Source organism: Semicossyphus pulcher, unplaced genomic scaffold, assembly GCF_022749685.1.
Source record: "Semicossyphus pulcher isolate SPU_LCO1_2020_fin unplaced genomic scaffold, fSemPul1.0.p SCAF_10, whole genome shotgun sequence".
NCBI lineage: Eukaryota > Metazoa > Chordata > Actinopteri > Labriformes > Labridae > Semicossyphus > Semicossyphus pulcher.
Window position 1 is genome coordinate 3,074,827 of NW_027211604.1, and position 27,634 is coordinate 3,102,460.

General features: G+C 44.5%; 1 protein-coding gene across 1 annotated transcript in view; it reads left to right on the forward strand.

Moving 5' to 3' along the window:
• Nucleotides 1-3,510: 3,510 nt before the first annotated feature.
• LOC138595638 (glutamate receptor 1-like) overlaps nt 3,511-27,634 on the forward strand; it is a 59,836-nt gene continuing 35,712 nt past the window's right edge. The window contains exons 1-2 of the mRNA XM_069666973.1: nt 3,511-3,565; nt 23,082-23,321. Of these exons, the coding sequence (XP_069523074.1) occupies nt 3,526-3,565; nt 23,082-23,321 (280 nt within the window). The 5' untranslated portion in view covers nt 3,511-3,525. The remainder of the gene's footprint in view (nt 3,566-23,081; nt 23,322-27,634) is intronic.

Below are 27,634 nucleotides of genomic sequence, written 5' to 3' on the forward strand. Positions count from 1 at the left end.
CAGCTCTTTTCAGTGAGATTGCTCAGCTCAGCCATGAGTGTCACTCTCCGGCTCCAAAAAGGACCTTCATTAAGGACCAATACCGGCTTATATAAAGTTATATTGAACTAATTATTACTTAAGTATAACTAAGCTAGTTTTTAATGGATCACATTTAACTTGTATTCATTAATAATAATAAAAAACAGAATAAGAGAGCTGGTAAAGTGGGTCGTCTCTCAATTATAAGGTTGGCGGCTCGATCCCCAGTTCCTGCAGTCGACATGTCAAACTGTCCTTAGGCATGACACCGAACCCCAAATTGCTCCTGACAGCACAGCGAATGTGATTAGTTATTACTGGTGGGCAGATTGGCACTTTGCTTAGCAGCCTATGTCATCAGTGTGTGTGTGTGTCTGTGTGTGTGTGTGTGTGTGTGTGTGTGTGGTGTGAAAGCGTGAATGTCACAGGTAGTGTAAGAGCGCTTTGAAGGGTTGGAAGACTAAAAAATGTGCTATATAAGTGCAGTCTATTGAACAAAATACTATGAGAATCAGCACCGTGGACAGTTACATTGCAGTATTTAAGTATTTAGTGATACCTTTACATTATGATCTTCAGCACCATGGACAGAGCCTATGACTTCTATTATATTTGTTGTTTACATATATTGTTTATAAAATCTGGACCTATAATACCTCACAACCAAAGGTGTCGGTTTAACGTGGAGCACAATTCAAAAAGCATCAGTAGGAAATATTGAAGTCATGTTCAGCTACTTAAAAGAAAACGTTTCAGTACAGTATATTGGAGAAAATGGATTTAGTCACTTCTTGCTTTGACAAACAACACTGGACATGTGACACGTCATAACACAAGTGTCCTGTTACAGAGACTGTAAGTAACTGAGTACAAATACTTCTTTACTGTACTGAAGTAGAGTTTTTATTTGTGCTCTACTTCACTTTTTGCTTTCAAATTTAAAATAAATTTAAAGACAAATATCTGTATTTTCTACTCTGTGCTGCCTTGCCACCATTGAGTCTGATTTATACAGGTGCAAAGTTAATCTTAATTATTTCAAGAACATTGTTTTTTGTGTACTTTAGCCACCTCTGTTGTTTTATGTGCAGGCTGAGCATCATCTAGAATCATCTAAAGACATAAACAAACTAATCAATCAATTCTATTTTTAAACTCAACCAGGTGAATCCTTGTTCTGCTCCTTTACTCCCACCTGAACCTTGCCTGGTTCGCTCACAGTCAGTGTGGGTCAGGCAGCTGTGGGCTGCACAGCGTGTCCCTCTCCCAGAATGAAGTTATAATGTGAATCATTGTAGCGCTGCTCGAGACTCCTGCTACAGTTTCCTCTCAGGTTTGGTGCTGATGTGGCATCAAGTTGAACTAACCTGCATTAAAAAAAGAACGGTGCATTTTTGTGGAATAAAATCTCTCCTGCAGTCTGAGTCCAGTGAGCTTCAGCATAAAAAATCAGTTACATTGGTTTTCTCTGCATGTGTTTATTGAGTCAGTGAACCCTTCTGTCGGAGCAGATGGACTGCTTCCAGCCGTTATAACTCCAATGAATAAATCATGCACTATTCCAATCATATTCATAAGAGTATCCTTATATTGTGTAGAGTTTTATATTCTAAATAAAATATAGATGATGGACTTTATTTTACCTTCAGACACGACGCACCGATATAATTAATGATCATTTGTGAAAATCTCCTTCGAAACCACAACTTTTTAATTACTATGACATTTGTGGAGCATACTTAGTCACTTTATTGCAGCATGTAACGTATTTGTGTATACTTATACTTTTTAAGTCATAGTGTGGACTGTTGCTGCCCCTCATAATTCTTCATCATTGTGCCACAAACTGTGTTGTAATTTGACTTCTTATAAGCAAATGAATCACAAAATAAAAAGTGTTTGTACGTTTAATTTAGAGCAATAATCAATTTAATACCTTTCAATGTCATTTTGTCTTTATTTTTTTTGCTTGTTTTGATTTTTTTACATTAAATTTTACCGTATGGATGTCTAAGCTCTTTTTTTGAAGTTTGGATCTGGTATCTTGTGTTTGTGTCCCCTTCTATACAAATAAACAGTAACATGTTCTGCTCACATGTTCGCTGCTGTAAACCGCTGAGCGACTGGCCCCATGCTCACTGCAGGTATATAAAAAAACACCTGTCCACCTCCTGCTTCCACAAAGAAGACAAGAGGGTCGATTGGTCCAAGTTTGAGTGTTCAGATAATTTCCTTTTGACCATTAAAAACCATCATGTGGAGGGTGTCTGAGAGCCCGAACAATGGGCAGAGAGAGAGCCCAGAAAAGAAGCTTTTAACAGCAATTACTGTGAAGCAGACTCATTATTCTGGTGACAATGATAAACTCAGCCTGCGCTGCAATCTAACATCTATTGTGCTTTAAGAAGAAGATGTGACTGTGAGCAAAAGCTTCTTAGTTTCTATTCTTATTAAAATAACACTAAAAGCAGTAATGGATAAAAACACTAATCCACCATTATCGGAAATACACCTGTTTGTTCCTTAACAGAAGTTAGTATTCTTTCAGTATGAAGCGAGCAAGCGCGGCTGCTTAGCTTAGCATAAACAGTTACCAGAGACCAGTAACTTCCTGGAGTCTTTGTCTGGAAAACGGTCCGAGCAGTAGTGTGGCCCTTTCCCCTGTTTTCAGTCTTTATGCTAAGCTCAAAAAGCTGCTCGCTGTAGCTTCATATTTACTGTGCAGATATGATGAGGTGTCCACCTGAATATCTAACTTAAAAAAAGTGTGAGTCCCAAAATGTCAAACCTTTCCTCCGAACTCTGAGCGATGTATCTGATTTACTCTGAATTTAAACAGACTGTGAAAGCACCAATAACAACTGCACACACCTATATTTGTCGTGCTGCAACAGATATGTATTTGGTTGATTTATCTACTGAAGGTGTGAAAATCAGGGCTTCCCAAAGTCCAACATGGCGTCCTTAACTGTCTTGTTTGGCCACAGCCTTGTCGTCGTCACAGAGGAGGAAAGAAACCACAAACTGTCCATATTTAATATTCCTGCCTGTTTACACCAGCTGACAGCAGCTGCAGTGCTTTATAACTGATTTGTTTTATTTTATGTAAAACAAACACTAAAATGCACAAAGATGACACAGGTGTGCTCAGTGCTGTATCAAACAGTCATTTTGTACCTCCTGAATAAAGTGTAATTATACAAAGTTTCTGAAGTCTCCGTCGTCATGGATTTAGAGCTTATTGCAGGAAACTTGCTGTGGGGTCGAACATTTAATTACAGTGTTTGTTTAGCAGCGTCACTTATCTCCATGTTAAAGACTTGTTGCCGGCTTTCTTCCTGCTTTGTTTCCTTATTCCTCCGAGCTTTGAGACAGGAAGTGATTCCCTCTTTCTCTCTCTGTCACACAGGAGGCCTTTTCCCCACCGGCTCCCATGAGTACGAGGTGTTTCGTTTCGCCCTGGCTCAACACCAGGACATCCCCAAACTGGTGCCACAGGTGGACATGGTGGACACGGGGAGCAGCTTCGCCATGACCTACGCCTGTAAGTTCAGAAACTGAACCTTCCTTATTGTAAATGTCAACGACATGAAAATGAATTTCTCTCGTGGATGCCCAGACCTCGTGTGTGAAGGTTGAATTTTAAGCAGCTCGGGGATGCCAGAGTTACTTTGCAGGAGCTGAACGAGACATACTCTCTGTCGCATTCAGATTCAGTGACCTTTCTGGATTCTCCATGAACAGATACTTTGGATATCAATTCTGACTCAAATGCCTTTAATGAGAAAGTGTTGCTCATAGTTCTGACCTCAGAGAGAATAAACACAGACTCTGCAGCTCCACTGAGAAGAGAGAGCATGTTTCCTCTCCGGCTCAAGTGTCTTCATAGGGACAGATATCTTCCTCAGGAGGTGGTGGAGACCAAACACAGAGCACAAAGTGGCTGAATGTTGGGCTGTCATTCAAACAGAAACCACTGCACATGATTATGTTTGTCTGTAACTGCTGGATGTGGATGTTGTTATTTTTGTCTGCCCTGTCGTGTTTCTAAAGAAAATGTGCAGAAAGGAATGTTTACAGACATTAAACTCAGGAGGAAATTTCTCCTTCAGGTTTGTCGGGCTCTTGCTCCATATGAGACAACTGGACTGGACAGTTTGGATTGTTGCGTAGAGTAACGTCCATCGATTGGCTTATAACATCCTAAATAAAACATAGTGGTGGCAGATGGTATCGTAGGTCATTGTACACAGATCAATTTAGAATCACAGTCAGAATCAGGTTTATTGACAAGTAGGTTTACACATACAGGGAGTTAGTTTTGGTGATTCTGGTGCAGAACAATGAAACAGAACGAGAATAAAAAGAAGAAGGAAAGAAAGACTAAAATAGAACAAGATAAAAAAAAATAGGCAATAAGAATACAAATATAAACAGCAACACGTTTAATACAAAACACTGTATGTGCGACAGGTGTGATGTAGGAGCACAGACTGTATGAAAAAGATGGCCGACATGACAGCCCCCTTAAAGTGAGGCTAAACCCTCTCTGTCGCCCCCTGCTGGCTGGCTGCAGTATAGCTCATAAAGCCCGCCTCCTCCATGTTAACAGATGGGACATGAGGCAAACTATAAAATCAAAATACACGTCAAATGCGTTTTTATATAGTTAGTTCTTATCATGCTGATTTATGTCCAAGTGTTCATTTCTCTAACAAGTTTATTTTTAATTAGTTATTTGATGCTATAAAAAGGGGGAGTGGCCTCATGATCGACAGCTCTGTTGACAAATGGGGCTCCTGCAGCGTTCTGTTCCCGAGTAGCAGAGTAGAGGAGGAACGGTGAGAGGAGACGACACTAACACTAACACTGCAGATGGCAGCGCCTATCACAGGGCTGTTTTGTTTCCTGTTTTCATGCTCCACAAACAACCAGCATATAAACTGTGCAGACGCGAGCTGTAGGGATGGCTCAATTTATAACGAAATGAAGAGTTCATGCGAATATTATCTCATCTTAAAAATATAGTTTGTCCATTGTTCTCACCGGCGCCTGGTTGTAATGCAGTACTCCCGCCAGACGGTGGCTGTAGTGCATCTCAAAGCTAACCACCATTAAGTAACAGGAGAAGAAGAAAGCATGAGCACTAGGTGCCGGTAAACGGGTGCTGCGACATTCGGAAACTGAGGCTTCAGCAACCGTCGGAGACGTCTGTGTGGAACTCTTTGGATAAAACACAACGAAACGAGGACACGTGCAAATATCATAAGTCATCAGTCTACAACATATACGATGCAATAGTCGAATAGTTCCCAGAGAATATCGAAAAGCCCGTCCCTGCTGCACCCAAGCTTCAAACAGATACACCTGCATGTTTATTTAAAGTCATACTCAAGCAGAAACACTTTTTCAAACTACACGATGTCGAGGATTTACTGTTTCTCTCCCCCGTCAGGCTGTGAACCGACGGGCAAATTCACAAAACAACTACCCAACTTCCATGATGGCTACACCTGCACAAAGATGATTAAAATGTGTAACTGTCAGTGTAACCTGCAGAGGAGACAGAAGGGAGCTCATCAAGCATATAAAGTTTTAGTTCCAGTGCTATTTGCAGATATTTAAATGTGGTAACATTTACACATTTGGTGCTAAATCTGCCCCTTCCTGTGCACATCCGTCTCTTTGTGGAAAAATCCAATTAACAAACAGCAGCGCTAATAAAGCACACGCAGTTAATGGGACATTATTACCATGTCACAGTGTTTGTCACTCACATGTGTTTATATCATTTTTTTGGTGCTTGCATCCAAATCTTTGTCCCAACATGCTCCTGAGTATCTTTGGTCGCCTTCCTGAAACAAATGTTGGAAGAGAATTTCCTTCGATGTTTATGTCGTTGTGAATGTTCAGTATTTTACATACATGAAGCAAACAAATGAATGAGCTGTTAGTTTGTAATGTTTCTATCAGGTGTGTTGTTGGTGTAACACGAGGCCCTGTGCTGCCTCTCTGACTGTCCTGCAGGTTTGTGAAGGCTTTGGTCACCGTCATGGGTCAGTGCGTCATTCGTCCATCATCCAGACTTCATTCAGCAGACCTGGGATTTAGGGAGAGCAGGCCTAAGTGTTGGCTGCTCTAAAAGAGCAGACAGCAGCAGTAAATAAATGTAGAGAGGGGGGAGTGCAGCACTAAATGGACTGTGGCTCCGGGGAACGTTCAGCTCAGTGCAGTAGGTTTGGAGAACAATGTGCTGACCTTGTTTTGTTCTGCCTCAAACGCTGAATTCACCAGCTCGCCTTTTACACCTGAATATCAGATCTGCAGAAATCATGACCCTCAGATCAACTGCACTTTTAAATTAGTGTAAGAGCAGACTGTGAGTGTGCACGCAGGCACGCTGACAAAAAGAGTCCGTAAAATGTTAAGTATTCAGATTTCTTTAGTTAGCTGTTCATTTTCAGCAGTTCTTCAAGTAAATTCCTTTGGAAGTTAAATACTGTCTGAGCTGTGCTGAGCCCAGCCTGGAATCATTTACAGTAAGATACGTGTGCACATGCTGCAGTCTGCACATGAGCAGTAGGGGCAGTGTAGAGGCAGAGGGGATGTGACAGGGTCGACACAGCAGCAGGGACAACAAGGGCTGTAAGTTCTGAAGACCAGCTGATAGACCGAGTCCACAATGATCCACATCTGTACGATGTGTCGCTGTCAAACAGCTGCAGACAGATAAGTTCTGTTTTAGAAGTCGTCGTGGAAACCTGCAAAACTAAATGGGAACAAGTCCGGGAGCGTTACGACCGTGCACGGAGGAACATGTTGGAGAGGCGGAGCGGGGACGGTGCAGACGGTGAGTTCTGTCACCGGGCTGCAGAGAGTTCAGACTGAACATAAACTTAAACTTCTCCTCCTTCTCGTCGTTCACAGGCTGCACATACGGCCTGAGCTCTCTGCTGCGCCCTCTAGAGGAATCCTCCAGGAACACGCGTAGTGCAGAGACAAGGACACTAAGGTTCATGAGGCAGTCGGTTGTGTACACCAATACAAGGTTAAAAAGCGAGTCCAGCCTCACTGTAAATATCTACTTAAATATTGTTGTTTGGAGCAGCTGGCTAAACAGCACATGTAACATATTTATGCTTTAATACTTACATACTTTTCAGTGGAAGAACGTTAAGCTTGAGTAGCTTTGCAACTAGGGGTTAAAAATAAGCTGTTTAGAATAATATTGCATAATTAAGGAGCTGTAAAATCACTCAACATATTCGTAGGTGCTTTTCCTCCACGCGGCCCAGAATTGAAATCTGGTTGAAAGTCCAGGGTCAGGAAGCGGGCAGGTGACATCACTGCAGACCCCTCCCACCCCGGACACACTGTTTAACTCCTCCCCTCCGGCAGGTGTTACAGAGCGCTGTATGGTTTCAGTATTTAGTGTCTGTCTGTGTTACCTGGTCTGACCCGCAGACTGATTTAAAGTGTTTCTGGAGATTAGAAGTATATCAATATATCAATATAGTACATTGTATATGTGTATATGTATGTACATATATATTTTGAATCTACAGGTGCAGTAACAGGTGCATATACTTGTCATGTTTTATACATGAGTCCAGATTCATCTGACAGAGTCTCACTGTTTGACTTTCGGAGCCGAGCCTTCACCCTGAACACCTGAGCCAGGTGAAACATCCTGATCAGCGAGACATGAATACTCACACACACATTTAACCTCAGATCATTTAACCTCTTTATCAAAGGGAAATCTGAATGAAGTCCTCCAGCATGTTAAAGAGTCCGAGTGGAGGTCAGTCCATAAAGTGTTTATTATTAAATGAATGTGTAAATCAGTGCAGTAAGTCGTGCCCAAAGAAAGAGCCCCTCACATCTGTACTGAAACACTCTACATGAGTGTTTCTCCCACTGATCGGAGGCCCGACCCTCCAAAATAAAAGCCTGTTGAAGTGGAGCAGAATGATCCTTTAACAGTCCTGACTCTGCTCTGTGCTGCAGGTTGTTTTTCTAAAGCAGACGTGAACAGAGTCTGAATGTTCTGCTGCACCTGAGCTGATCCCACCTGCCCCCTGGATACTACTGACTACCTCTCTCTACCTTTCTCGGTCTGTCTCTTGTTTGCCCTTTCCTTTCTGTCTCTGTTTGAGAAGCCTGTCTTCATCTCTCTCTGTCTCACTCTCTATTTCTCCTCCTGTCTGTCTTACTCAGTTAGCCTCTGTCTCTCTTTCTGCTCTCGTCATCCTAGAAACACCTGCTCCACTCTTCTTAAACAGAAAGCTTTTCCATTTGATCAAGAGCATGACGGATATATCTGTCAGCTGAAATTAGGCCGATATGGACCCATCACAAATATATCTGTATCCACATACGATATTCAAATGTTCTTTACAAACATATAACACAGAAAACCATGCTTGGGGTGATTTTGAAGCTCTCAGCACTGTCTGCAGCTGAGCGTGCACAATGTCTGCTAATGCTAGGTGTTGTTTAATGAAGGCGTTTGAAGAAAGCAGCCATCAGACGTATCGTTAGATCGTTATATCAGTGGCTGCACGACCCACTTCAAAGAGGTCTGTTTTCATTCAGTATATCTGCGACCACATCGGTAACTGGTGAATCCTGGTATCGCTGTCGGTCTCAAATTTCCATATCAGTCAGATTAAGAAAACATCCAGTCGTGATTTGTTTGTTTCCCGATGGGATGATGATCAACACGGTGAACTCTGGGCTGGTTTGGCTGGTCTGAGCAGGTAACAGACGGGCGTTTGTTGGCTTTGTTTTGGATATTCTTTTCGTTTCATTTTGCTAACTTAATGTTCCGACTCCTCAAGAATTCAAATGGTAAATGATGAAGCCCTAAAGGCAGATTCAAAGCATGCGTGTGAAGAAACTGGGAGTTGGAGTTTGGCCGTATTCTGAATGTTGTAGTGTTTCACAAATCCTGTCGAGGCCGTCTTTGGTCTGATCAGCCTAAACACGCTAAACAAAAACATGTCATGTTTTTTATTTTTCTCCTGTTTGTTCATCTGGAGGCTGTAAGCAGAGACGGCTTCATTTAGGTGCTCAGGTTTGTCAGTTACCGTAAAATCTGGAATATAAGTCGCACCAGAATTTAAGATGCAGTCTGTTTTTGGGGTATCTCAGAGGGAAGTACTGCTAGCCACTGCTGTCGAGCAGTATTACAGCAGCCTGCTGTTATGTTGATTGTTGTGCGGGTGGCGGCTGCACATGACGGAGCGTGTCCGTGACGAAGCGTTAGCAACAATCAAGTTAGCTTCCCTCGCTTAAGACGGCGAGGAAAACACGGAGCAGTACCGCAGCATGTTGTAAATAGGAGACGTTGTAGCGGCTCGGACCCGGAAACAGTTTAATGTGTGACGTCACCACTAAGCAACCCACAACTTCAGCTGTTATAGCGCCATCGTCTGGTTAAATGCTGTAGCACAATAAAATACCTCTCTGTATTTTATACTGGTGTATTGGTCGCACTGGTGCAGAGGACGCAGCACACTTTTTAGATGTCGTTTTACGGTACTTCTGATTTCACAAGCAGCCTCTGTGTTCCTGTTTGCCAACAATCTCTTCTGTGATTGCTGCAGATTTACACCACAAGTTCTTTCTTTACACTTGAAGATGTAGTTCGTCTCTCGTGCAGAACAGTCACAGAGGCCCTTTTAACACTTTAACTACCTTTTACATTCTCTGTGTATATGTAAACTGCACCGTGTGTACCAGCGACTCTCTCCTTCTCCCTCTCTTCTCTTTCTTACTACGTTACTCCCCCCTCCCGCTCTGTTGTTGTCTCTGCGCTCAGTTGTTGTGTGAAATGTAAAACTGACTGAGCTCTGCTTCCTGTGAGACTGCCGCTACAGTCAGAGCGGAGCAGCATGGCTGCGTCTGAGCTGGAAAAACAAATATTTCACTGCGAGCAGAGACTCAGAGCTGCTGCATCTGACACCTCACAGCTTTCATCCACGCAGCTCAGACTGAGCTCTATCAGGAGTTGGTGTCAGTGAGGCCGAGGTGCAGAGACCTGGTCTACAGCAACAACACAGCAACAGTGAACGACAGCATCTGACGCTGGGAAGGTGTTTAAATTAAAGGAAAAACTCTTCCGTGCTTATTGGAGCTAAAGTGGAGACAGTTCAGTGTGTGACAGAAAGCACAGAGGCTGCTGCTCTCAGCGGTCTCTTCTTTATCTCCTTTGAAATAAATCAAATTGTTAGATGTCTGAATCGTATCTGTTCCTCCTAAAATCCCCCTCAGGAGAAATCAGTCAGAGACAAACCATCCACAGATAAAAACACGGAGAAAGAGAACCTATGCTGTCAGTCGGATGTTCAGGATGTTCCTCAGTGCTCCACCTGAGCGGATGGAGGCTGTCAGTCAGTTACTGTCTCCGTTAAAGATGAAGAGGAACCATGTCCTGCTTGTGACGTGATCATATCAGCCTGTTTATTGATCACTGTAGACTCAGATATTGGATCGTGTTAAAAAACAACGCTTATATTGGAGAAGGGCGTAGACGTAGACGTAGACACTGAACCCCTGAAACCCGACTCCCCTGTTGGTGAAAGTTATAATCCTGATGCTTTTAGTGAGGGTTCATTTAGCAACACTTGTTGTTACTGGTGCTCATGACTCTGTGTTTCAGCCTGCGTTGTTGAACTGTAGGCGTCCTGGTTTTTGATACCATCCTGCAGGAGTTGACGATGTGACTGTATCGATCTTTATCATCCAACATTTCAGTCACAGATCAAAACGATTTTTTAAGGAGGAAATGATGATTAAACAAACTCCAGACTGTGTGAAGATGTGGACCCTGTGACTACAACCATTTGTTTTTGGACCCCCGTTTCAAGCTGCCGCCATCTTGGCTTTTTGGAACTACAAAGGATCAGAGTTTAAGTTCTCTTCTGCACGTCCTCTTCTCATTTACAGTCCATGTTCCAAACATGGCGTCAGGCGGAGATGTACACTGAAACGTAAGACAGGCGGTTGTTGACGGTTATTATATCGCAGTGCAGCTCTGTAATAAACAGAATAGAGTAGAGACAGTGGGATGCATCTGTGCAGGGGGCGGTGTGAGAGCAGCAGAGCACCATGAGGGAGTATCAACGAAATCAGCTGTGAGCTTCATCGGCCCTGTGAGACTGCAGCAACACATGGACATCTGCAGAGATCAAACCTGTCAGGTCATGTATGAACAGTTAATATGGTCAGTGTGTGCTTAAACGTCAGCTGTCAATCTGTCCAATAGTTATTCAGATATTTTAGCAAGGACCAAGGTACGTGATTGACCAATGGGGGAGGGAAACGCTGAGTAACTCACGATGCGATACGCGGCCCACAATAATGATAATATCACGACACAGCACAAGACAATCGTGATGACACATCACGATATCTGAGAACATCCTCCTTATCAGGTGAAGTGCAGGATTCATGTATTTATTCTTAGTTGGTGTCTTTCACAGAATGTGACTCAAACTGAGATGAAACAGCGTAACTACTGTCCGACATCATCCCGCTGTCTCCTCCTCCTTCTTCTTTGATCCTGCTGTCAGCTTGTTCGGCCAATTTGGACGGTGATTTATTATTCCACAACGTAGCCACACATCTTTATGTTTTAGTTCCAGTTTCAGTCCTGACAGATTTGCTCCCTGAGGTCTGACGCTCGCCGCGCATCACTTCCTGTTAGAACCAAATGTGAAGGTGCAGGAAATCGTGAAACACTGAGTGCAGAGTAATGCAGCGTCAACACGAGCGCTGAAAACAAAAGTACTCGAGAGACTGTCCGTGTTCTTTGTCACACGCACACACACACACACACACACACACACACACACACACACACACACACACACACACACTTCAGAGCCATCACAGTCAGACAGGCAGTCAGTGACTAACCTGTGATGTGTCAGACTGAACTGTCGTCTTTTCTTTACCTCCTCATTGTCTCTTATTTACTTTCTGTTTATTCTCATTTGCATTTGTTTCATGCTTGTTTTTTGTTTTTCTCTCCTCCTTTCTTCTTCGACTCCGTGTTTTCTCCTGCTAACGTTTTGCAGACCCTGCGCTGTTGCTGTTTATTTTCCTCTCCTTTATTCATGCTTATTAAGAGCCGCTGCTGCTGTTTATTATCTTACACTTTCAGTTTGTGTCTCTGCTTCTGTGAGACCCGACTTCAGGCTCGCTGCAGACAGAGACACATCAGTAATTGAGAGTCTGTCCTCGGCAGATAAACATGAGTCGTTTGTTTGAACAGCCCACGTTTGTTTCCCTGACACGCACCTTCTCCTGGTCAAACAAATAATTACTGTCGCCTCTGAGCGCTAAATTGAAGATGACCTGAGGAGGCCTCGCCGCTTTGTGCAGTTTTATGGATTGCTGAGTGTGGAAGAGTCAAACTTTTAAGTAAAACAAACACAGAGTTTCATAATGATGTTGTTGTAACCCTGTTGAACTCTCCCCGCTTTGGACAGACGAGCTTTTGTGACCACGCCTGAATTTAATTAGGGACATCACGATGAGGTCGGAGGTCAGTAACGGGGCCGATCGAGGCGTTATTAACAGATCAGTATCAGATGAATGAGCTGTTTTGGAACCGATCCGACCCTTTACTTTACATCCGCTCACAGACATGTCTTTAACAAACATATATCTCTATTTACAGATTGTACGTAGTAGAGTAGTAGGCAGGGACGTGGATTTCCAGGAAGTCAAGTGTTCTGTTTGTACTACGCTTGTAGTCAAAGTAATATTGACCAATCACGTATCAGCAGGCTGCGGCGCATGCAGGAAAAACTGTCTGTGTGGAGAGCAAAAGCAGGCAGAACGTAATCCGCCGTAACGACATCACAGCTCCATCAGCGTGATCTGACGACGATTCAGCGACATCTGCATGCTAACATGCTAACAGCTAACAATCTGTTCTAGAGCTAACATTTAACTTGAGATCAATTCCCTTGACGCTGTTTCACGAAAGCCGTTCAACTTTCAGATTTCCCGACTTCCTCGAATGCACCAGATCGATCCGACCTCTGTTCAACACACGAGCATTTTCTTCTTCTCTTGAGGACAGACCTGACAAAGCTTCATTTTTACTTCTTACTAATCTGCATCATGATGCTGACATATGGCAAAGGTAAGACCCGTTAAGAACAAGTAACTCTCAAACAGGAGTAACTCTTCCTAAAGCGATCAAGCAGACGCAGTACGAGTGTGTAAACCTTTGAAGACCCAGAGCCGGGGCACAAGGTCTTTGTGCTGCCACATGGAGCAGGTTAGGACATCTTCAGTGAGAAAAACTTCCTGATCCAACTTTGTTAGACTCCCTCATATGATGTATGCTGCATTAAGGGCTGCACGGTGGTGCAGTGGTTAGTGCTGAGGCCTCACAGTGGTCAGACGTAGTGGGCCTTTCTGTGTGGAGTCTGCATGTTCTCCCCGTGCATGCGTGTGTTCCCTCCGGGTACTCCGGCTTCCTCCCACAATCCAAAGACATGCTCGTTAGGTTCATTGGCAACCTCCGATCCCATTGGCTACAGTCTGACAATGATATAGCCTCCGGCCACAATGGTGAACATGCGGGGTCATGTAGCCACGGTTAGCGATAAATGACTTCCTTCTCCGCGTGCTGCATCGTTTACAGAAAGAGAAACAGGTTTTCTTGTGATTGACTTTAATTAACGGCTCTTCAGTTCGCTGAAAGAGAGAGAGACAGAGAGAGAGAGACATAGAGACAGAGAGAGAGAGACAGAGAGACAGAGCGTGAGAGACAGAGAGTGAGAGACAGAGAGACAGAGAGTGAGAGACAGAGAGTGAGAGACAGAGAGACAGAGAGTGAGAGACAGAGAGACAGAGCGTGAGAGACAGAGAGTGAGAGACAGAGAGACAGAGAGTGAGAGACAGAGAGACAGAGACAGAGAGAGAGGGTGGCTGCTTCTGAATGCTGTGCTGTAACAATGAGCACACTCTGTTATGAAGGAACCCAAATGGAGTCGAGCACTTTGGCAATACAACACGATGTTGCATTCATAGCAGCAAATCAGGCAGAAGAGAATGGAGGTGGGCTGAAAAGAAGGGAGTGAATTGAATGGGGAGAGGCAGGCAGAGACAGAGAGGTAGAGCGAGCATCTCGCTCTAATAGAGCATGTAACCAGGGTTTGAATGGAGCTCTAACCTGAGTGTGACCTCGTGCTAACACAGACTCCGGCTCTGCTGATGGCTTCATGAACCAGCGCCCTGCAGCTGCACATTAAAAATCCAGGATGGGACCGTTTCAGTTTGCAGTAATGTGTTTGAGCTGAGCGGCTGAAACTCCTCCGTCAGCAGAGACGGATGGAATGAAGGAGGAGACCTCTCTCCGTCAGGACCCGAGATTTGAGTCCAAAATGTGACGTACTCGTGTTTCTGTAAATGAGTTGTGTACATCACAGTTTTCTGTTTGCCTCATTAGTTTGTGATGTTACACAGATACTTTTACAGTTAGTGATTATTATGCATTAGTTTTAGTTTGGAACATTTCACAACAATGCGTTGTTGAGATGTTTGAGTGGTTGACCAGCCAGCTGAGCGACCTCCCCAACCGTTGGACAGAAATGATCAGGTCGAGAGCTTCCTCGTGTCTGTCAGACATTTGAGACAAACTGTATTTTCACCTGGGCTTCCAGATCTCAGTTCTGGTGACAGTCTGGTGCAGGAGCGAAGACAGGTCTGAACGTATGCAGATCAGCTGAACAAGCGTTCACAGACACATTCTGGTGAGTGAATATCAGCCTCTGGTGCCGATGGCGCTGTGGGGCTACGGCCAACTGTACCGCATCTGCAGTACGCAGTTTGACCAAGTGATGAACATTATTATGTTTATAAAGGGACTTACAGTTAATGTATGATCAGTGATGGTTTACTGACAATAAGCTGATGTGAAAATGTAAATGCACCGAAGCACACTTCTGCATTTTAAATATACAATATCTGCTGAGCACTGTGAGAGCCAGCTAACTCGTATTTAAACTCACTGCCCGATTTCATGAGGAGGAGGCGGAGGGGGAGGGGGAGGAGGAGGATGAGGAGGAGGAGGAGGGGGAGGAGGAGGAGGAGGAGGGAGCGACGGAGGGGAAATGAAACGGTGTTCCTCCTCTGTTTCTCTGCCAGCTGTTCTCTTATCAGGAGCGTACAGATGCAGAGACAGGAGGATATGACACGGCTGCCCTGCACCATAGTTTGTGTTATTGGTTGTTTATTGCGTTGAAATGAAAAATAAAGAATACATAATGTTGGAAACATTCAGGCTTGTTGGAAAGAGACACGCAGACAGAGCTGATGTGGTTGGCTGGTGACATTTTGCCCTTGAGGATTCACTTGTAGTTACACGCTCAGTTGAATGCCTCAAATGTGAAACGAGGATAAAGTGCAGCGCTGCGTGTATCGCCTGAAAAGACGTTTATCTTCAACAACACGATTTGGCAAATACAGGCATAAAAAAGAGAGAGAGCCCGTGTGCAGGCAGGAGAGCGAGCAGCAGAGAGAAACGGATTATCTTTAATTAATCATCTAAAGCTTCGTGTCGGACACGACAGAAGCACATCAGGTGCCGGAGAAGCTGAAGGAAACAGAGAGGAAATGAACTGCGCTCAAGAGGAACGGTTTTATTAAACACAACAATGATCGTTACTGTTTCATGGCCATAAGGAAACTCCTCAGTGAGGTCAGAGGTCAGCAGGGCAGCTACAGATGCTAAGCTCAGGTTACTCTTTATGAAGAGTATCCACCTGTGGCTGCACTCCGTCTTTGGCTGGTCCGTCCTGCTATGTTCGGCCTCGTCATCGTGATGCTGATACATGAACTTGTGTATCGGCCTAATCCGACCTCTTGTTGTTTGCTTCATGTGATCAATGGAATGAAATCAGTTCTTTGTTGACGTTCGTTATCGGGATGGGCATTTCAAGCTGACAGGAGGAGAGAGAGAGAGAGACTGAGCTGGTTTTATTTTCACGTCACGTCAAAGCCTCCAACAGAACACGGAGTCTAATAAACATCTTCCCTAAAACACAGACATGGGTGATGATAGGTCATGCTGTGTTGCTGTCATTTTATGATCTGCTGGTTTGTCATTTTAAACTTGACCTCTTGACCTCAGCAGGTCCACACTGAACTCTCTGACGGCTGCATTTTTCTCTGGGTCTCACTCATACTTTCTTCTTCTTTTGTTATTTAATTGCGGTTAGCATACAGCGTTCAGAAGCACACAGCCACCGTCTGACGGCTGTACTGCATTACAACCAGGCGCTGGAAAACACTGAAAACAATCTGTGTTTAATATGAGATCACTTTTATTAATGAAGGAACTGTTCCACTATTCATGACCCCTCCCCAGTCCTTACAAGAAGATTCCTCGATACACTAAATCTATGCTGTTAAAGATGAATGGATTTCTGCACAGTGTCATCCTCACCACAATCTGAGCATGTGCAGTAAACACAGCGCATGAGACTGCCTTAAACATGTGCTTTGACATCAGGCAGACATCTGAGCGCTCACTTGGCGCCCTGGATGAATGAGAATTGAAGCGCCAGCTAGCTTGAAGCTAAACTCAGATTAGCTGGTGTTAATTAGGTTGTAAATGAAAGCTTAGCTCGCATCACGGCCGAGGAGGACGGAGAGCAGAGGAAATGTGCGTAATGAAGAAGCTTAATGTGCTGAGAAGAAATGACTCTGGATTCAACAGAGACTTGTTGCAAACACAGGTACGGTGTAAAACAGTTAGAGCGAATACGCTCACGTTACAGTGGTATTGCACATTATAGATTTTCCTCATTTCTAGTTAAACAGTTGGTTTTTGTCAAGGCTAATAAGGGATGCACCAGATTGTGGCCCCTCCTCCCTGCGTTTCAGAAACTTTGGAAAACTGCCGCAGACATCTCGCACCCTTCTTCACGCTCGACGGAGGAGGGGTGGTGCATGCAGTTTGTGGTGCACGCAGTTTGTGGCAGCAAGCGCGGGGAATTGGATTCTCTATTTGAACACAAGGTCTTATGTCTGGCTGCTAGTTTGTGTTTTATTTTGGCGGGGCAGCCAGGTGAGCTTTTATTTCCTTCTGTTTGGAGAGTCATTTGGGGATCTGTGGGTTCAGGGAGTGTGCTTTGTTTTGTTTGTTTTATTATTTGCCTCCTTCTGCAGCCTTTCCCCTTTTGTTCCTCTCCTCACCTGTGTCCTCCTCTGCTCTGATTGTGTGTTGAGCTGTGCAGCAGAAAGCTTGTCGTTTTTCTGCTTCTATTACTGCCGGCACACTGAGCAATAAATGGCAGTGCTTGTCTGCCTACTACAGCAGTATCCCCAGACACCTGCAGGGTTTAAACACAGTGAGACATGAAATCTGAACTATAAAGTGCAGTTTGAGTAACAGCTTAACACATTTAAAGGTTTATCAGACGACAGAACGCTGCACAGAGATTTATCACACTTTGTTTTACCCACTGTTTTTATTCTGATCTGACGTACGCCAAAAGAGGAGCAACTTTTCTGCTCAGTGCAATTTGAATTTTTCAGTGTTAAAAGTATTTTGATGTCCTGGTGTCGTATCAGAAACGGTCAAACCAAACCCCATTCAAAAAACGGTCATTTTAAAGTAGTTTTCTTGTCGTCTTGCAGACAGACCTGACAAAGCCTGAACTCAGCCTCTTTCCAACCCTGCATCCTGATGTAGTTCTCTCAGCATCCTCTCAGCCTGTTTATTGTCATTCAATCTCAGTAACATCTGTTTGTTTTGGCTTCATAGCGCTGTAGTGAGACAGATCTCAGCCCACCTGTGACTTGCTAGATACAGTGAAACTGCCACTCAGCGGAGACAGATGGACAGGCGCTCCACAGCTGAAACAGAACGCCGGTAGTTGGTGTCAGAGAAATCCTGGTGCTGATCCGAACTAGCAGCTCATCACACTGGGCACTGGTCAGCCTCAAGGAGCTGGAAGCAGCAGGAGAGTTCATCAGACACAGCTCAGGAGGAGGGGGGGGGGGGGTTAACCCAGCTGTGAGAGAGGACAGGAGATGAACACAGACGGGATGGAGTTTAGTTTTCGGACGTATCTGGAAGGTCACACACTCCGTGTTTGGTCTGAACACAGCTTTAGTCTGCGTTTGTTTGCTCTTATTTCACTGGACTTCATGAGTGACAGTCTCACTGCACAGGCATCAAAAGCTTTAAGGAGGAAAAGTGAAACACAAAAGAACCTTTAACCTCACTTCTCCTCCTTTTACTCCTGACGTTCAGTTAGCGTGTCAGCACCTGACAGCTCTTTTAGTCCGCTGAACACACCCACAGGTATTTGTCTCCGCTTCAGTTCAGAAAGATAGTAAACTATTAGTTTCTTCTTCTACTGTTAAATAACAGCGGGTCAGGTTGGCGTGGATGGAGAGCGGTGTGTAGCTGCTTTGAATTGTGGGTAAATCTCTGCGGACGCTAGAAAGGTAAATGTAGACATGGAGGCATCAGAGACGAGGAGCGGGCTGATGGGAGTTTAGTCTTTGGGGGGAAAACCCTGAGAGGGAGCCTCCCCGTGTGTGTGTGTGTGTGTGTGTGTGTCTGTGTGTGTGTGTGTGTGTGTGTGTGTGTGTGTGTGTGTGTGTGTGTCTGTGTGTGTGTGTGTGTGTCAGAGCTGCTTTCTCAGCAGGAGATTATTGCGTTGATGCCCGGGAGGCAGCAGCAGCCTAAATGACTTTAGACTCATTGTGTGTGTGTGTGTGTGTGTGTGTGTGTCTTCTTTTGTACTGTATGTGCATGTGTTTGTGTGTGAATCAGTATGTGTGAGCACTGTATTAGATTAAATGTGTGTGTGTGTGTGTGTGTGTGTGTGTGTGTGTGTGTGTGTGTGTGTGTGTGCGTGGTGTCTCACCCGCAGGAAGGCAGCCATTTAATCTATTATTCAGCGTTGCTACTAAACACATTAATTAGAGCCCGAGGTTGAGACGGAGCACGCTGCCGCTCAGCTCAGTGTGAGGGTGGATAAAGAAACCTTGTATCTCCCTTTTATTTGAACAGAGGCTCCATGTAGGCCCTGAAACCTGTCAAACTGGGAAACAGTCCAGACTCAGGGCTGCAACTCAGTGTTTTTTACTGTTGATTAATCTGTTGATTATGTTCAGTCATCAGTCAGTTGTTTGGTCTCTAAGATGTGTCAATCACCGAGTCCTCATATGTCCTGTATTGTTCAGTCAATGACAGCTTGTTTATTGAATCTGTAACACAGAAGAGAGCGAACAGCAGCTGATGATGGATGAAGGCGGCAGCTCTGGAGGTCTGCTGAAGAAACAGGGATAAAATACTCGCTCCTCTTCGCCCCTCTAATGTCTGCAGTCTGTGACCTTTGACCCGGCTGCTTGTAATGCTTGTAATATCAGCGCTGCGTTCAGTGTCAGTCACATCAGATCAAACAAACAGCAAATACAAATGTCACATTGGAGTGTTGTTGCTGGGATCAGAGCTCGCTCTGTGTCGGAGCCGTCGTTGTGGGAGAGCGACGGTGAAAAGTGTCGGCTAAGTGACGGGAATGCGGAACGACGGAGTGAAACAGTGACCTGATCGTGGGATGTGTGTCTCCGGGCCGTTCTGTCTCGTCTTTTCAGCAGAGGAGCGTAAACAACGAGGGCTGTTGTGAATGGAGGCAGTGGAGGATGATGATGGAGGAGGCCTCTGGGTAACACTCGGCCTCTCAATCAGCCGTCGATGTCCCTCAGCTGCTCACTCTGTCCTTCTCCTGATAATCATTCATCACAGACGGACAGATCTGCAGGATGGATGGATGGATGGATGGATGGATGGATGGACAGATGTCAGGAGGATGAACAGCTCCGTGTGCAGACGCGGCCTCAGCTGTGGGCCCCACGGCGCGTGTCGTCGTCTCTGGGCTGTGTTTAAATAAAGCTCTGTCTGAAAGCTTTGAGTGGTGAGGAGCGAGATGTCTGACTGGAGGAGCCTCAGTGAGGTCGTTCAGTCTGTGATGTCACCCGGGTGTCCTTGTGTCATGTGTTGTTGCTGTCAGAATTCAACATAGACACCGCTAACATGAACATGATGCTGCTGTTTACAGGATTGATTGATTTATATCTTTATGTTAAAATAAAAGTAGATAAAAAAAAGTATTGAAAGATGTGTAAACAAAAACATTCAACATAAAGCAAACCTGTTGGAAAAGGAGCAGGATGAAGTTTACACGTACTGTCTCCTACTCTTTATCTACTATTACAACACAAAAAAGACAACAGGAACACTTGTAGTCAGTTAGACAGCAGTGCAGTGGTGAGGAGCGTTAGGATGCTGCAGTGTATGGGAAACACTGCTGTGGGTGTTACGTAGGTCATCAGTGTTGGGGAAGTAAATCTCCCTCGTGTGTACTAAAACCAAAACGTGTGTGTTTATGGCGGTAATATTTAAACCAGCGCTGCTAATAACACCTGATGTCTTGTTTCTTTAATCTGTGCAAAAACAACCACTTAAAAATGTCCTGTTAGCAGAACAACGTGGGCCCAGTGAACCATCATCACAACTTGCACATTTAACACGAGTGTGCTTCATCAGTGCCAACAACTCTGTGTTTGACACTGTGAGCAAGCGCAGACACCCTCCTTCATTCTTGTATATGCAAATAATATAAACGATCATATCCATCCGTTCAATCAACCTTTATTTAAATCTCAAGGAACACAGCACCTGTTCAAACCAGTCATCACATCCAATCAATCAATCAAATTGTATTTGTATAGCGCCAAATCATGACCAGAGTTATCTCAGACACTTTACAGACAGAGCAGGTCGAGACCGTGAGCAGCTCTTAGCAGCATTCAGCACAGTGACAGAAAAACGTCCTTTAACAGGCAGAAACCTCGAGCAGAACCAGACTCATGCTGAACACCTGCAGAGCCTGGATGGGATGAAAAATGGGATCATTTGTACATGTGACATACAAAAGGAACAAAGGAGATAGGAACAGTAACGAGACGCTTTCTGCATCAAAACATGAATGAGGAGTTCAAACACGGAGCTCATCATGTATTTATGATGTAAATGAGACATCGATTCTGTGGCTGAACACACGAACGCACGCTGTGGTGACGCCGTCGACCCCGACAGGAGGAACTAAAAACAGAGCTCACAGCATCTGTCGACTCTCCCCTCCCCGACGCTCTTTGATGAAGGGCCACTCTGTCGTCCCAGCGGGACAGCAGCGCTAATGCTAAGAGACAGATAACTCGTTAGCATGATAGCATCCGCCTGAGGGCAAGCGTCTATTGTTAGCATGATAGCATGGCCCCAGAGGGAGTAGTTATTTCCAGTGGTAGTTGTTAGCATGTTAGCGCTGGCTACAGGGATCTGAGGCTACACCAAGGACACACACACACACACACACACACACACACGATGACGTCTGTCAGAACACGTCCTGCTGATCGATTACCGATGTATAAATGTCTTGTTGATCATGTGTTAGTGTCAGACATAAAGACTTGTTTGAGAGGTTCAACTGTTCCATCCACAGATTAAAGAAACATTAAGGGTGAAGCTTTTTGACCTTTGACCTTACTGTATATTAAATAACAAAAGAAGAAAGCATTAGTGTCAGGTCGGATAGTTCCGAGTGAATATAGAAAAGTATTTGAGCTTGGATTGCCCTCCCTACAACCAAACGCATCTTATTTCCACCATGTTACATTTTCTTCCATCGTTTTTGACCGGAGCTCTTTGAATGACGTCATCTCGTTGTTTCCTCTTCTGTGATTGTTAAACGGCACTGAGTGAAGATTTAGCTCCACTTGTTGTTTATTTTTTACAAACCAACTCTTAAACTTCACTGAAATTATTAAGAGAACATTCAGCTATAAATCTGGGTGTTTGATTGACAGGTGCCACCTGCTTATTTCTCCTCAGCTGCACTCATAAACCTCCTCTTTCTTATCCAGAAGAGGGGATATTTTCCGGATGATGACACAGATAATACGGACGTGTTTTAATACACTCTGAATGGGATAGCGCCCAGAAGAGCATGAAATAAGTCTCATTATTTTCTGAATGACTCGAGGAGCCTCAGCTGTGAGCACTACTTTGTCTTAAGTCTTAATCCCTGCGTGTGAAGGAGCGCTGCATGAGGAGTAATTTGATTAAAGCCATTGTTCTTCTGGGGATTTACCATGTGGAGGCCTTTTGTGAGAAACCGGAAACTTTATCTGCGAAGCAGCGGCAGATAAGTCAGCAGCAGAAATGATGTCCCACTACCATGAAGATAAGAGCACTTTATCATCTGTTAGCTTATTACCAAGCAGAGATTTGGCTGTTTGGAGTCACACATAGATAAAACAATAAACGTGACAAATGACAGAGTTTAGCACTTTCAGAAATCGCAGGCTCTGCAGGGAAGAGGAGTTGATTAAAATGCAAAAGAACGACCTGAAAATGAAGGAGACGTCGCTGTTTGGAGCGAATACTGAAGCTTAAATGTCACCCTCTGGCTACCACAAATATGTTACAAATCCTTCACAGCAGCTGCCGCGAAGAGAAACAAGCTGTGATTAACACTCTTAGCTGGCCGTACTCGATTTCTTCAGCCAGCAGCCATGAAACAGTGAGTTCTCAACCACAAACCGACGTTACATCGCTCTCTGCAAACACACCAGACTCCATTCAGAAAAAGAACAGTTTTACCTTCCAAAACATGGGAGTTGTTTGGTACGGCTGCCTCGATTGGTTAGTTAGTTGGGGTTGTTGTGTGTTGGATCCTAGCTCACCATTTAACACAGGAGAAGCGACAGAACAATACAAAGTGGTAGGGATCCTTTCTGTTCACAATCTGAGAACTTTTGGTGGACGCTGTTTATCAGGAACATGGCGTTGCAGCTGAAACAGCCTGTCTCAAGGACGCTGATCTACTTGAACAATACGACTCATTTAGACCCAAATTATAAACGTCCAACGTCTTTTCTTTAACATGCTGAAAAGTAATGAAACGATGATCTCTGTTCTAAAACTTCTTCTTCTCCTCCTTCTCTCCCAGTCTGCTCCCAGTTCTCGAAGGGCGTGTACGCCATCATGGGTCTGTACGACCGGCGGACAGTCAACATGCTGATGTCTTTCTGCGGCTCTCTGCACGTCTGCTTCGTCACGCCGTCCTTCCCCGTTCAGACCAACAACCAGTTCGTCCTGCAGCTGCGGCCTCAGCTGCAGGAGCCCCTCATGGCCCTGCTGGAGCACTTCGACTGGACCCGCTTCGTCTACATGTACAGCTCCGACTCAGGTGAGGACACAGGAGGCACGATGCAGTGCGCTTTCCTTTAATATGCATGTTAGAGGTTTATGTTTGATGGCAGCATAATAGTGGACAGTCTCAGAAAAGTAGAGTGAAAGAAAGATGTGTTGACTTCTTCGCTCCACTGTTTCACGTGGTATTTACTTCACACATACGCAGGAACACTCAGGTGTGCATGTGAACAGGTGAACTGGGAAGAATCAGCAGCAGATAAAAAACAGATTGAGGTCGTTGAACTTTTGCAAAACACCTCCAGTATCTCCTCCTCCACCTCCTCAGTCAAGCTGTACAGAACGTCTCTGAACATAATGATGGTGTTTGACAGGAGCTGTGTGCCTGTCAGCCAGCAGCTTCACTACCTGCTGAAAAATGTACAGACACAAACTTTGGATTCTTCCTCTGAGTCTCTCTCCTCTTCCACCTCTAACAAACTAGCTAACTAGAATTAGCAGAACGAGCGGTTAGCTCCGTTATCTCTCCTCTCAGCCGGGTCTCGAGTCTCCCCTCGGCCTGCGATGTGACGTTATAGTCCATTTGACAGTTGGTGGCAGACTCTGTCTAATCTTATTGCCTCTTCCATCTGCCCAGGAACCATCAGTGAAGTCTATCCAGTGTAATAGTGCGTAACTGTCTGCCCCGGCGGTGCGGTCTGTCTAATGTTATTGCTCCTCAACATCTGCAGAGGAGACGTTGGGTTTTATTTGGAGTCAGAGGGGCTTTCCTGAGGCTCAGAGCCTGTAACAGCTTTGCTTTATGTCCACTATTAATGTCTGCACATCAATACACAGTGCCCCCTGTGGGGCCGACAGGGAACGATCGATAAACACTCAAACACACTTTTTAAACTCACTTTTCTTTTCAGATGGAGCTCAGGCTAAAAGTCCTCTCAGACAGTTTTTACACACGTCCTGTAAAACACGAAGAGAGAAATGTGTCAGCTGTGTGACATGCTGCAGATTTAGATTTACAACGTTTGGTGAGCTTAAAAATGCAACTTTTTCTATCAATTTAGTGCTTTCTCGCCTTTTCTGTGACCCTGTAAAGCTCAAATGCACTGAGTTCTCATGTTACAGTAAGTTTGAAGCCATAAATATGTGATTGGAAAACTCTGATTTCGGATGGTTTTCCAGCTTTGACTGAAGCCGTCAGCCTTCTCCTGTAGAAGAAGAAAAACGTTCACTCACAGTCACACACCGATGGCTATGCCTACGGGAGTGATTTGGGGTTCAGTGTCTTGAATCCCAAGGATACTTAAACATGTAGACTGAGGGATCCAACCGCCAACCTTCTGGTTAAAGACTGACTCTGCCACTGAGCCACAGGCACCCAAAATGTGACCTTTCACCCCTCCACAGCTTTAAGGTTTAAAGAGCGAAGTATGAGCTGTGTCTGTATCGAGCTTAAACGTTTGAACTCTTGTTTTCATGCATCTTTACTTTTTGCTTTGTCTTTGTAAAAAGTGCATTTTTAAGTACATACTGTCCTCATCTAGATACACAGAGTGAACCGCACGACCTACTGTGGGGCTGTGACGTTGTAATTATGCGTTATGAATATTGTCAGTGTGTATTTAAAGGAAGTTTCCTCTCTGCTGGCACAGAAACAGGACGTTCTGGTTTCACTTCGGCTTCTCGTTAGTGTGCCAGCTTTACGTCTCGGCGCCTCACAGCGGGACGCACGGAGGACAGGAAGTGTATTTTCCAAGCGAGGCATCCTGACTCACATCAGCGTCATTTTTATGAGTTCCTCTTTCTTCTGTCTTCTCGTTTTATTTTTGTTTCACGTGTTTCTGTCTCTTTCTTTCCCTCATCAAACCTCCTTTCTTTTCCTCCCTTTGCTCTATCACATCATTTCCTTTGCTCTGCCTTCCTTTTGTTTCCTCTTTATCTCCTTCTTTCTTATTCTTTTCCACACTTTCACTCCTCCTTTCTCATCTCCTCTTTCCTTTCCTCTCCTCCTGCCTCCTCCTGCTCCTCTCTTGTTTGTCTGTCCTCATTTCCTTTCCTCTCTTCACCGCTCATCGTCTTTCTCTTCCTCTCAGCAAACATCACTGAGTGTTGTTGAGTGTCTTATTTTCTGCTCGGCTGCTGGTAGACGACTCGCTGCAACATGCCTCTTGACGTGTGTGTGTGTGTGTGTGTGTGTTCATCTCTGTGTGTGCACACGGATCTGCACATGATCAACAACCCCCTATCAATGACATCATGAACTTTGAACTTTTATTCAACAATCACATCCGCACATACGGACAAATAAAGAAATTATGAACCCTGACTCATCCCATAATGATTGTTCTGTCTAGTTGCCATGGATACAGCCTTGTAAGGGTCTATTCTCTGTACAGTGACTGACTGCTGGTGCATTAGTGACAAGGGTTGTTGGGTTTTCAGTCCATCATTTCCTCTTCTTCTCCTTCCTCTTCCTCTGTCTCATTTCCTTCTCGTCTTCCTATTTCGTCTCTTTTCTTGAACCTTTTATTTTTTCTCGTATTTTAATCGTTTTGTTATATTTTTCTTCTGAAATGTCCCCACATTGTCCGGGTGTGCTGCATGCGTGAGCGCAAGCAGCTGAATTGTTCACCTTCTGATAAAATAAACTAATAAAATGTCTGAAGAAGTCGGGGTGAGCCGATGTGTGAACGCAGCAGGTAACAGTCAGGAACGTTCACGGCGAGCGAGTGGGCGGGGTGATGACGTTTATATCATGTGACCGCTGGATGATCGTTGAAGGATCGTTTACAAGACGACAGCAAAGATGTGTGCAGACTGGAGAGAGGAAGAGAGCTTCTGGCTGACATGTTCTGTAAATGGTCAGGTGTGCGTGTGTAGAAAGGGCTGACGTTACACAAAGACTAAAGACATAAAAACAGAAGGTAGAAGGTGCCGTTGTTATCCATGGTGTTTGATGTAGTTATTCTTTCTTAAAGCCCAGCATTGATGTGAGTTGTTCCTCTTTTATTCTCTGTGTCTTCCTGTTTTATTCCTACGTCGTTTTATCGTTGGCCGTTTGTTTGGTAGAGCACTTTGTACGGTGGTTTTAATAAGAAACAAGAAGACACATCTGCAGAGCGTAACCAGTTGCCTTTCAGATTACTTTAAGATTCTGGTTCAGGAGTGGATAAATTCAGCCTCCATGGCACCATGTTTGGGTCATACCTGCAATGACAAAGTGTTACGATGCAACTAAATCAAGAGAGATCTTTCCACTGTGACGGTGGCACCTTCCTCCTCCTGCTTCCTCCTGATTGTCCTCTTCTCCCCTCTTCCTCTCCCCTCTTTGTTTTCTGAACTGTCCAGAGGACTGAGAAAGCTTTTACATGTTCTGTCTTTCCTGCTGCAGACTTTTTGTTTGGATCTTTTTCTTGTCTTCTTGCTGCCTTTAAAGTTCCCCAAAGCAAAGTGTTTAATCTCCAGTGGTGACCGCGGCTGAACGGGAGAGCTCAGTGTTCAGTCAACCCTTTCAATGGAAAAAACATGAGACAGAGAGACAGGCAGAGAGACAGACAGACAGGCATGCAGACAGACAGGCAGATAGACAGGCAGACAGGCAGAGAGACAGACAGACAGACAGACAGGCAGACGGCTGCTTCTAAGAAAATGAAGCAGGGAGAGGAAACTCGCATGAACAGAGAGCATGTGTAATTGAACATAAAACTGATTATGTGTGCGTGTGTTTGACACAACTGCTGCCGCATCACTAGACTAATGTCTGTCTAACACAACACAACATGCACACACACACACACACACACACACACACACACACACACACACATACGCACGCATACAGGCGAGCACTGTTCCACACATTCACGCAGCAGCACACACATTAAAGCTCTGTTTATAGTAGGAGAGAGAAAGAGACAGTTTTAGATGTTTTCGTCTTCATGCTCGTAGATTTTGTTGGATGTGTTGTGTTCTCATGTCGTTGGTCCGTAGAGGTTGAAGGGACACGTTTACTTAAAATAACTTCCTCAGAGCAAAGTGTCTCTGAAGCTGAGAAACATCAGTGAAAGTGACAATGGATGAGATGAGGCTTTTCATATAGTCCAGCTATGTTTTAGTTTAGCATGTAACCGTCCCTGAGTTTCATGTAGTCTGGTGGTTGCATCTCTGTCCTGTCGTTACTCCTTCATTACGATCTAATCCAGACATTACCTCCTGTAAGTCTGTCAGTAAGATCCATCCTCTAGGGAGCATGAATGTGTGTACAACATTTGTTCAGATGGGACAAAAACAATGTAATCTACAGAGCCACAGCGCTAGCAGGGCTAATAAGTGTTGAACTTGTATCTGAAGTCA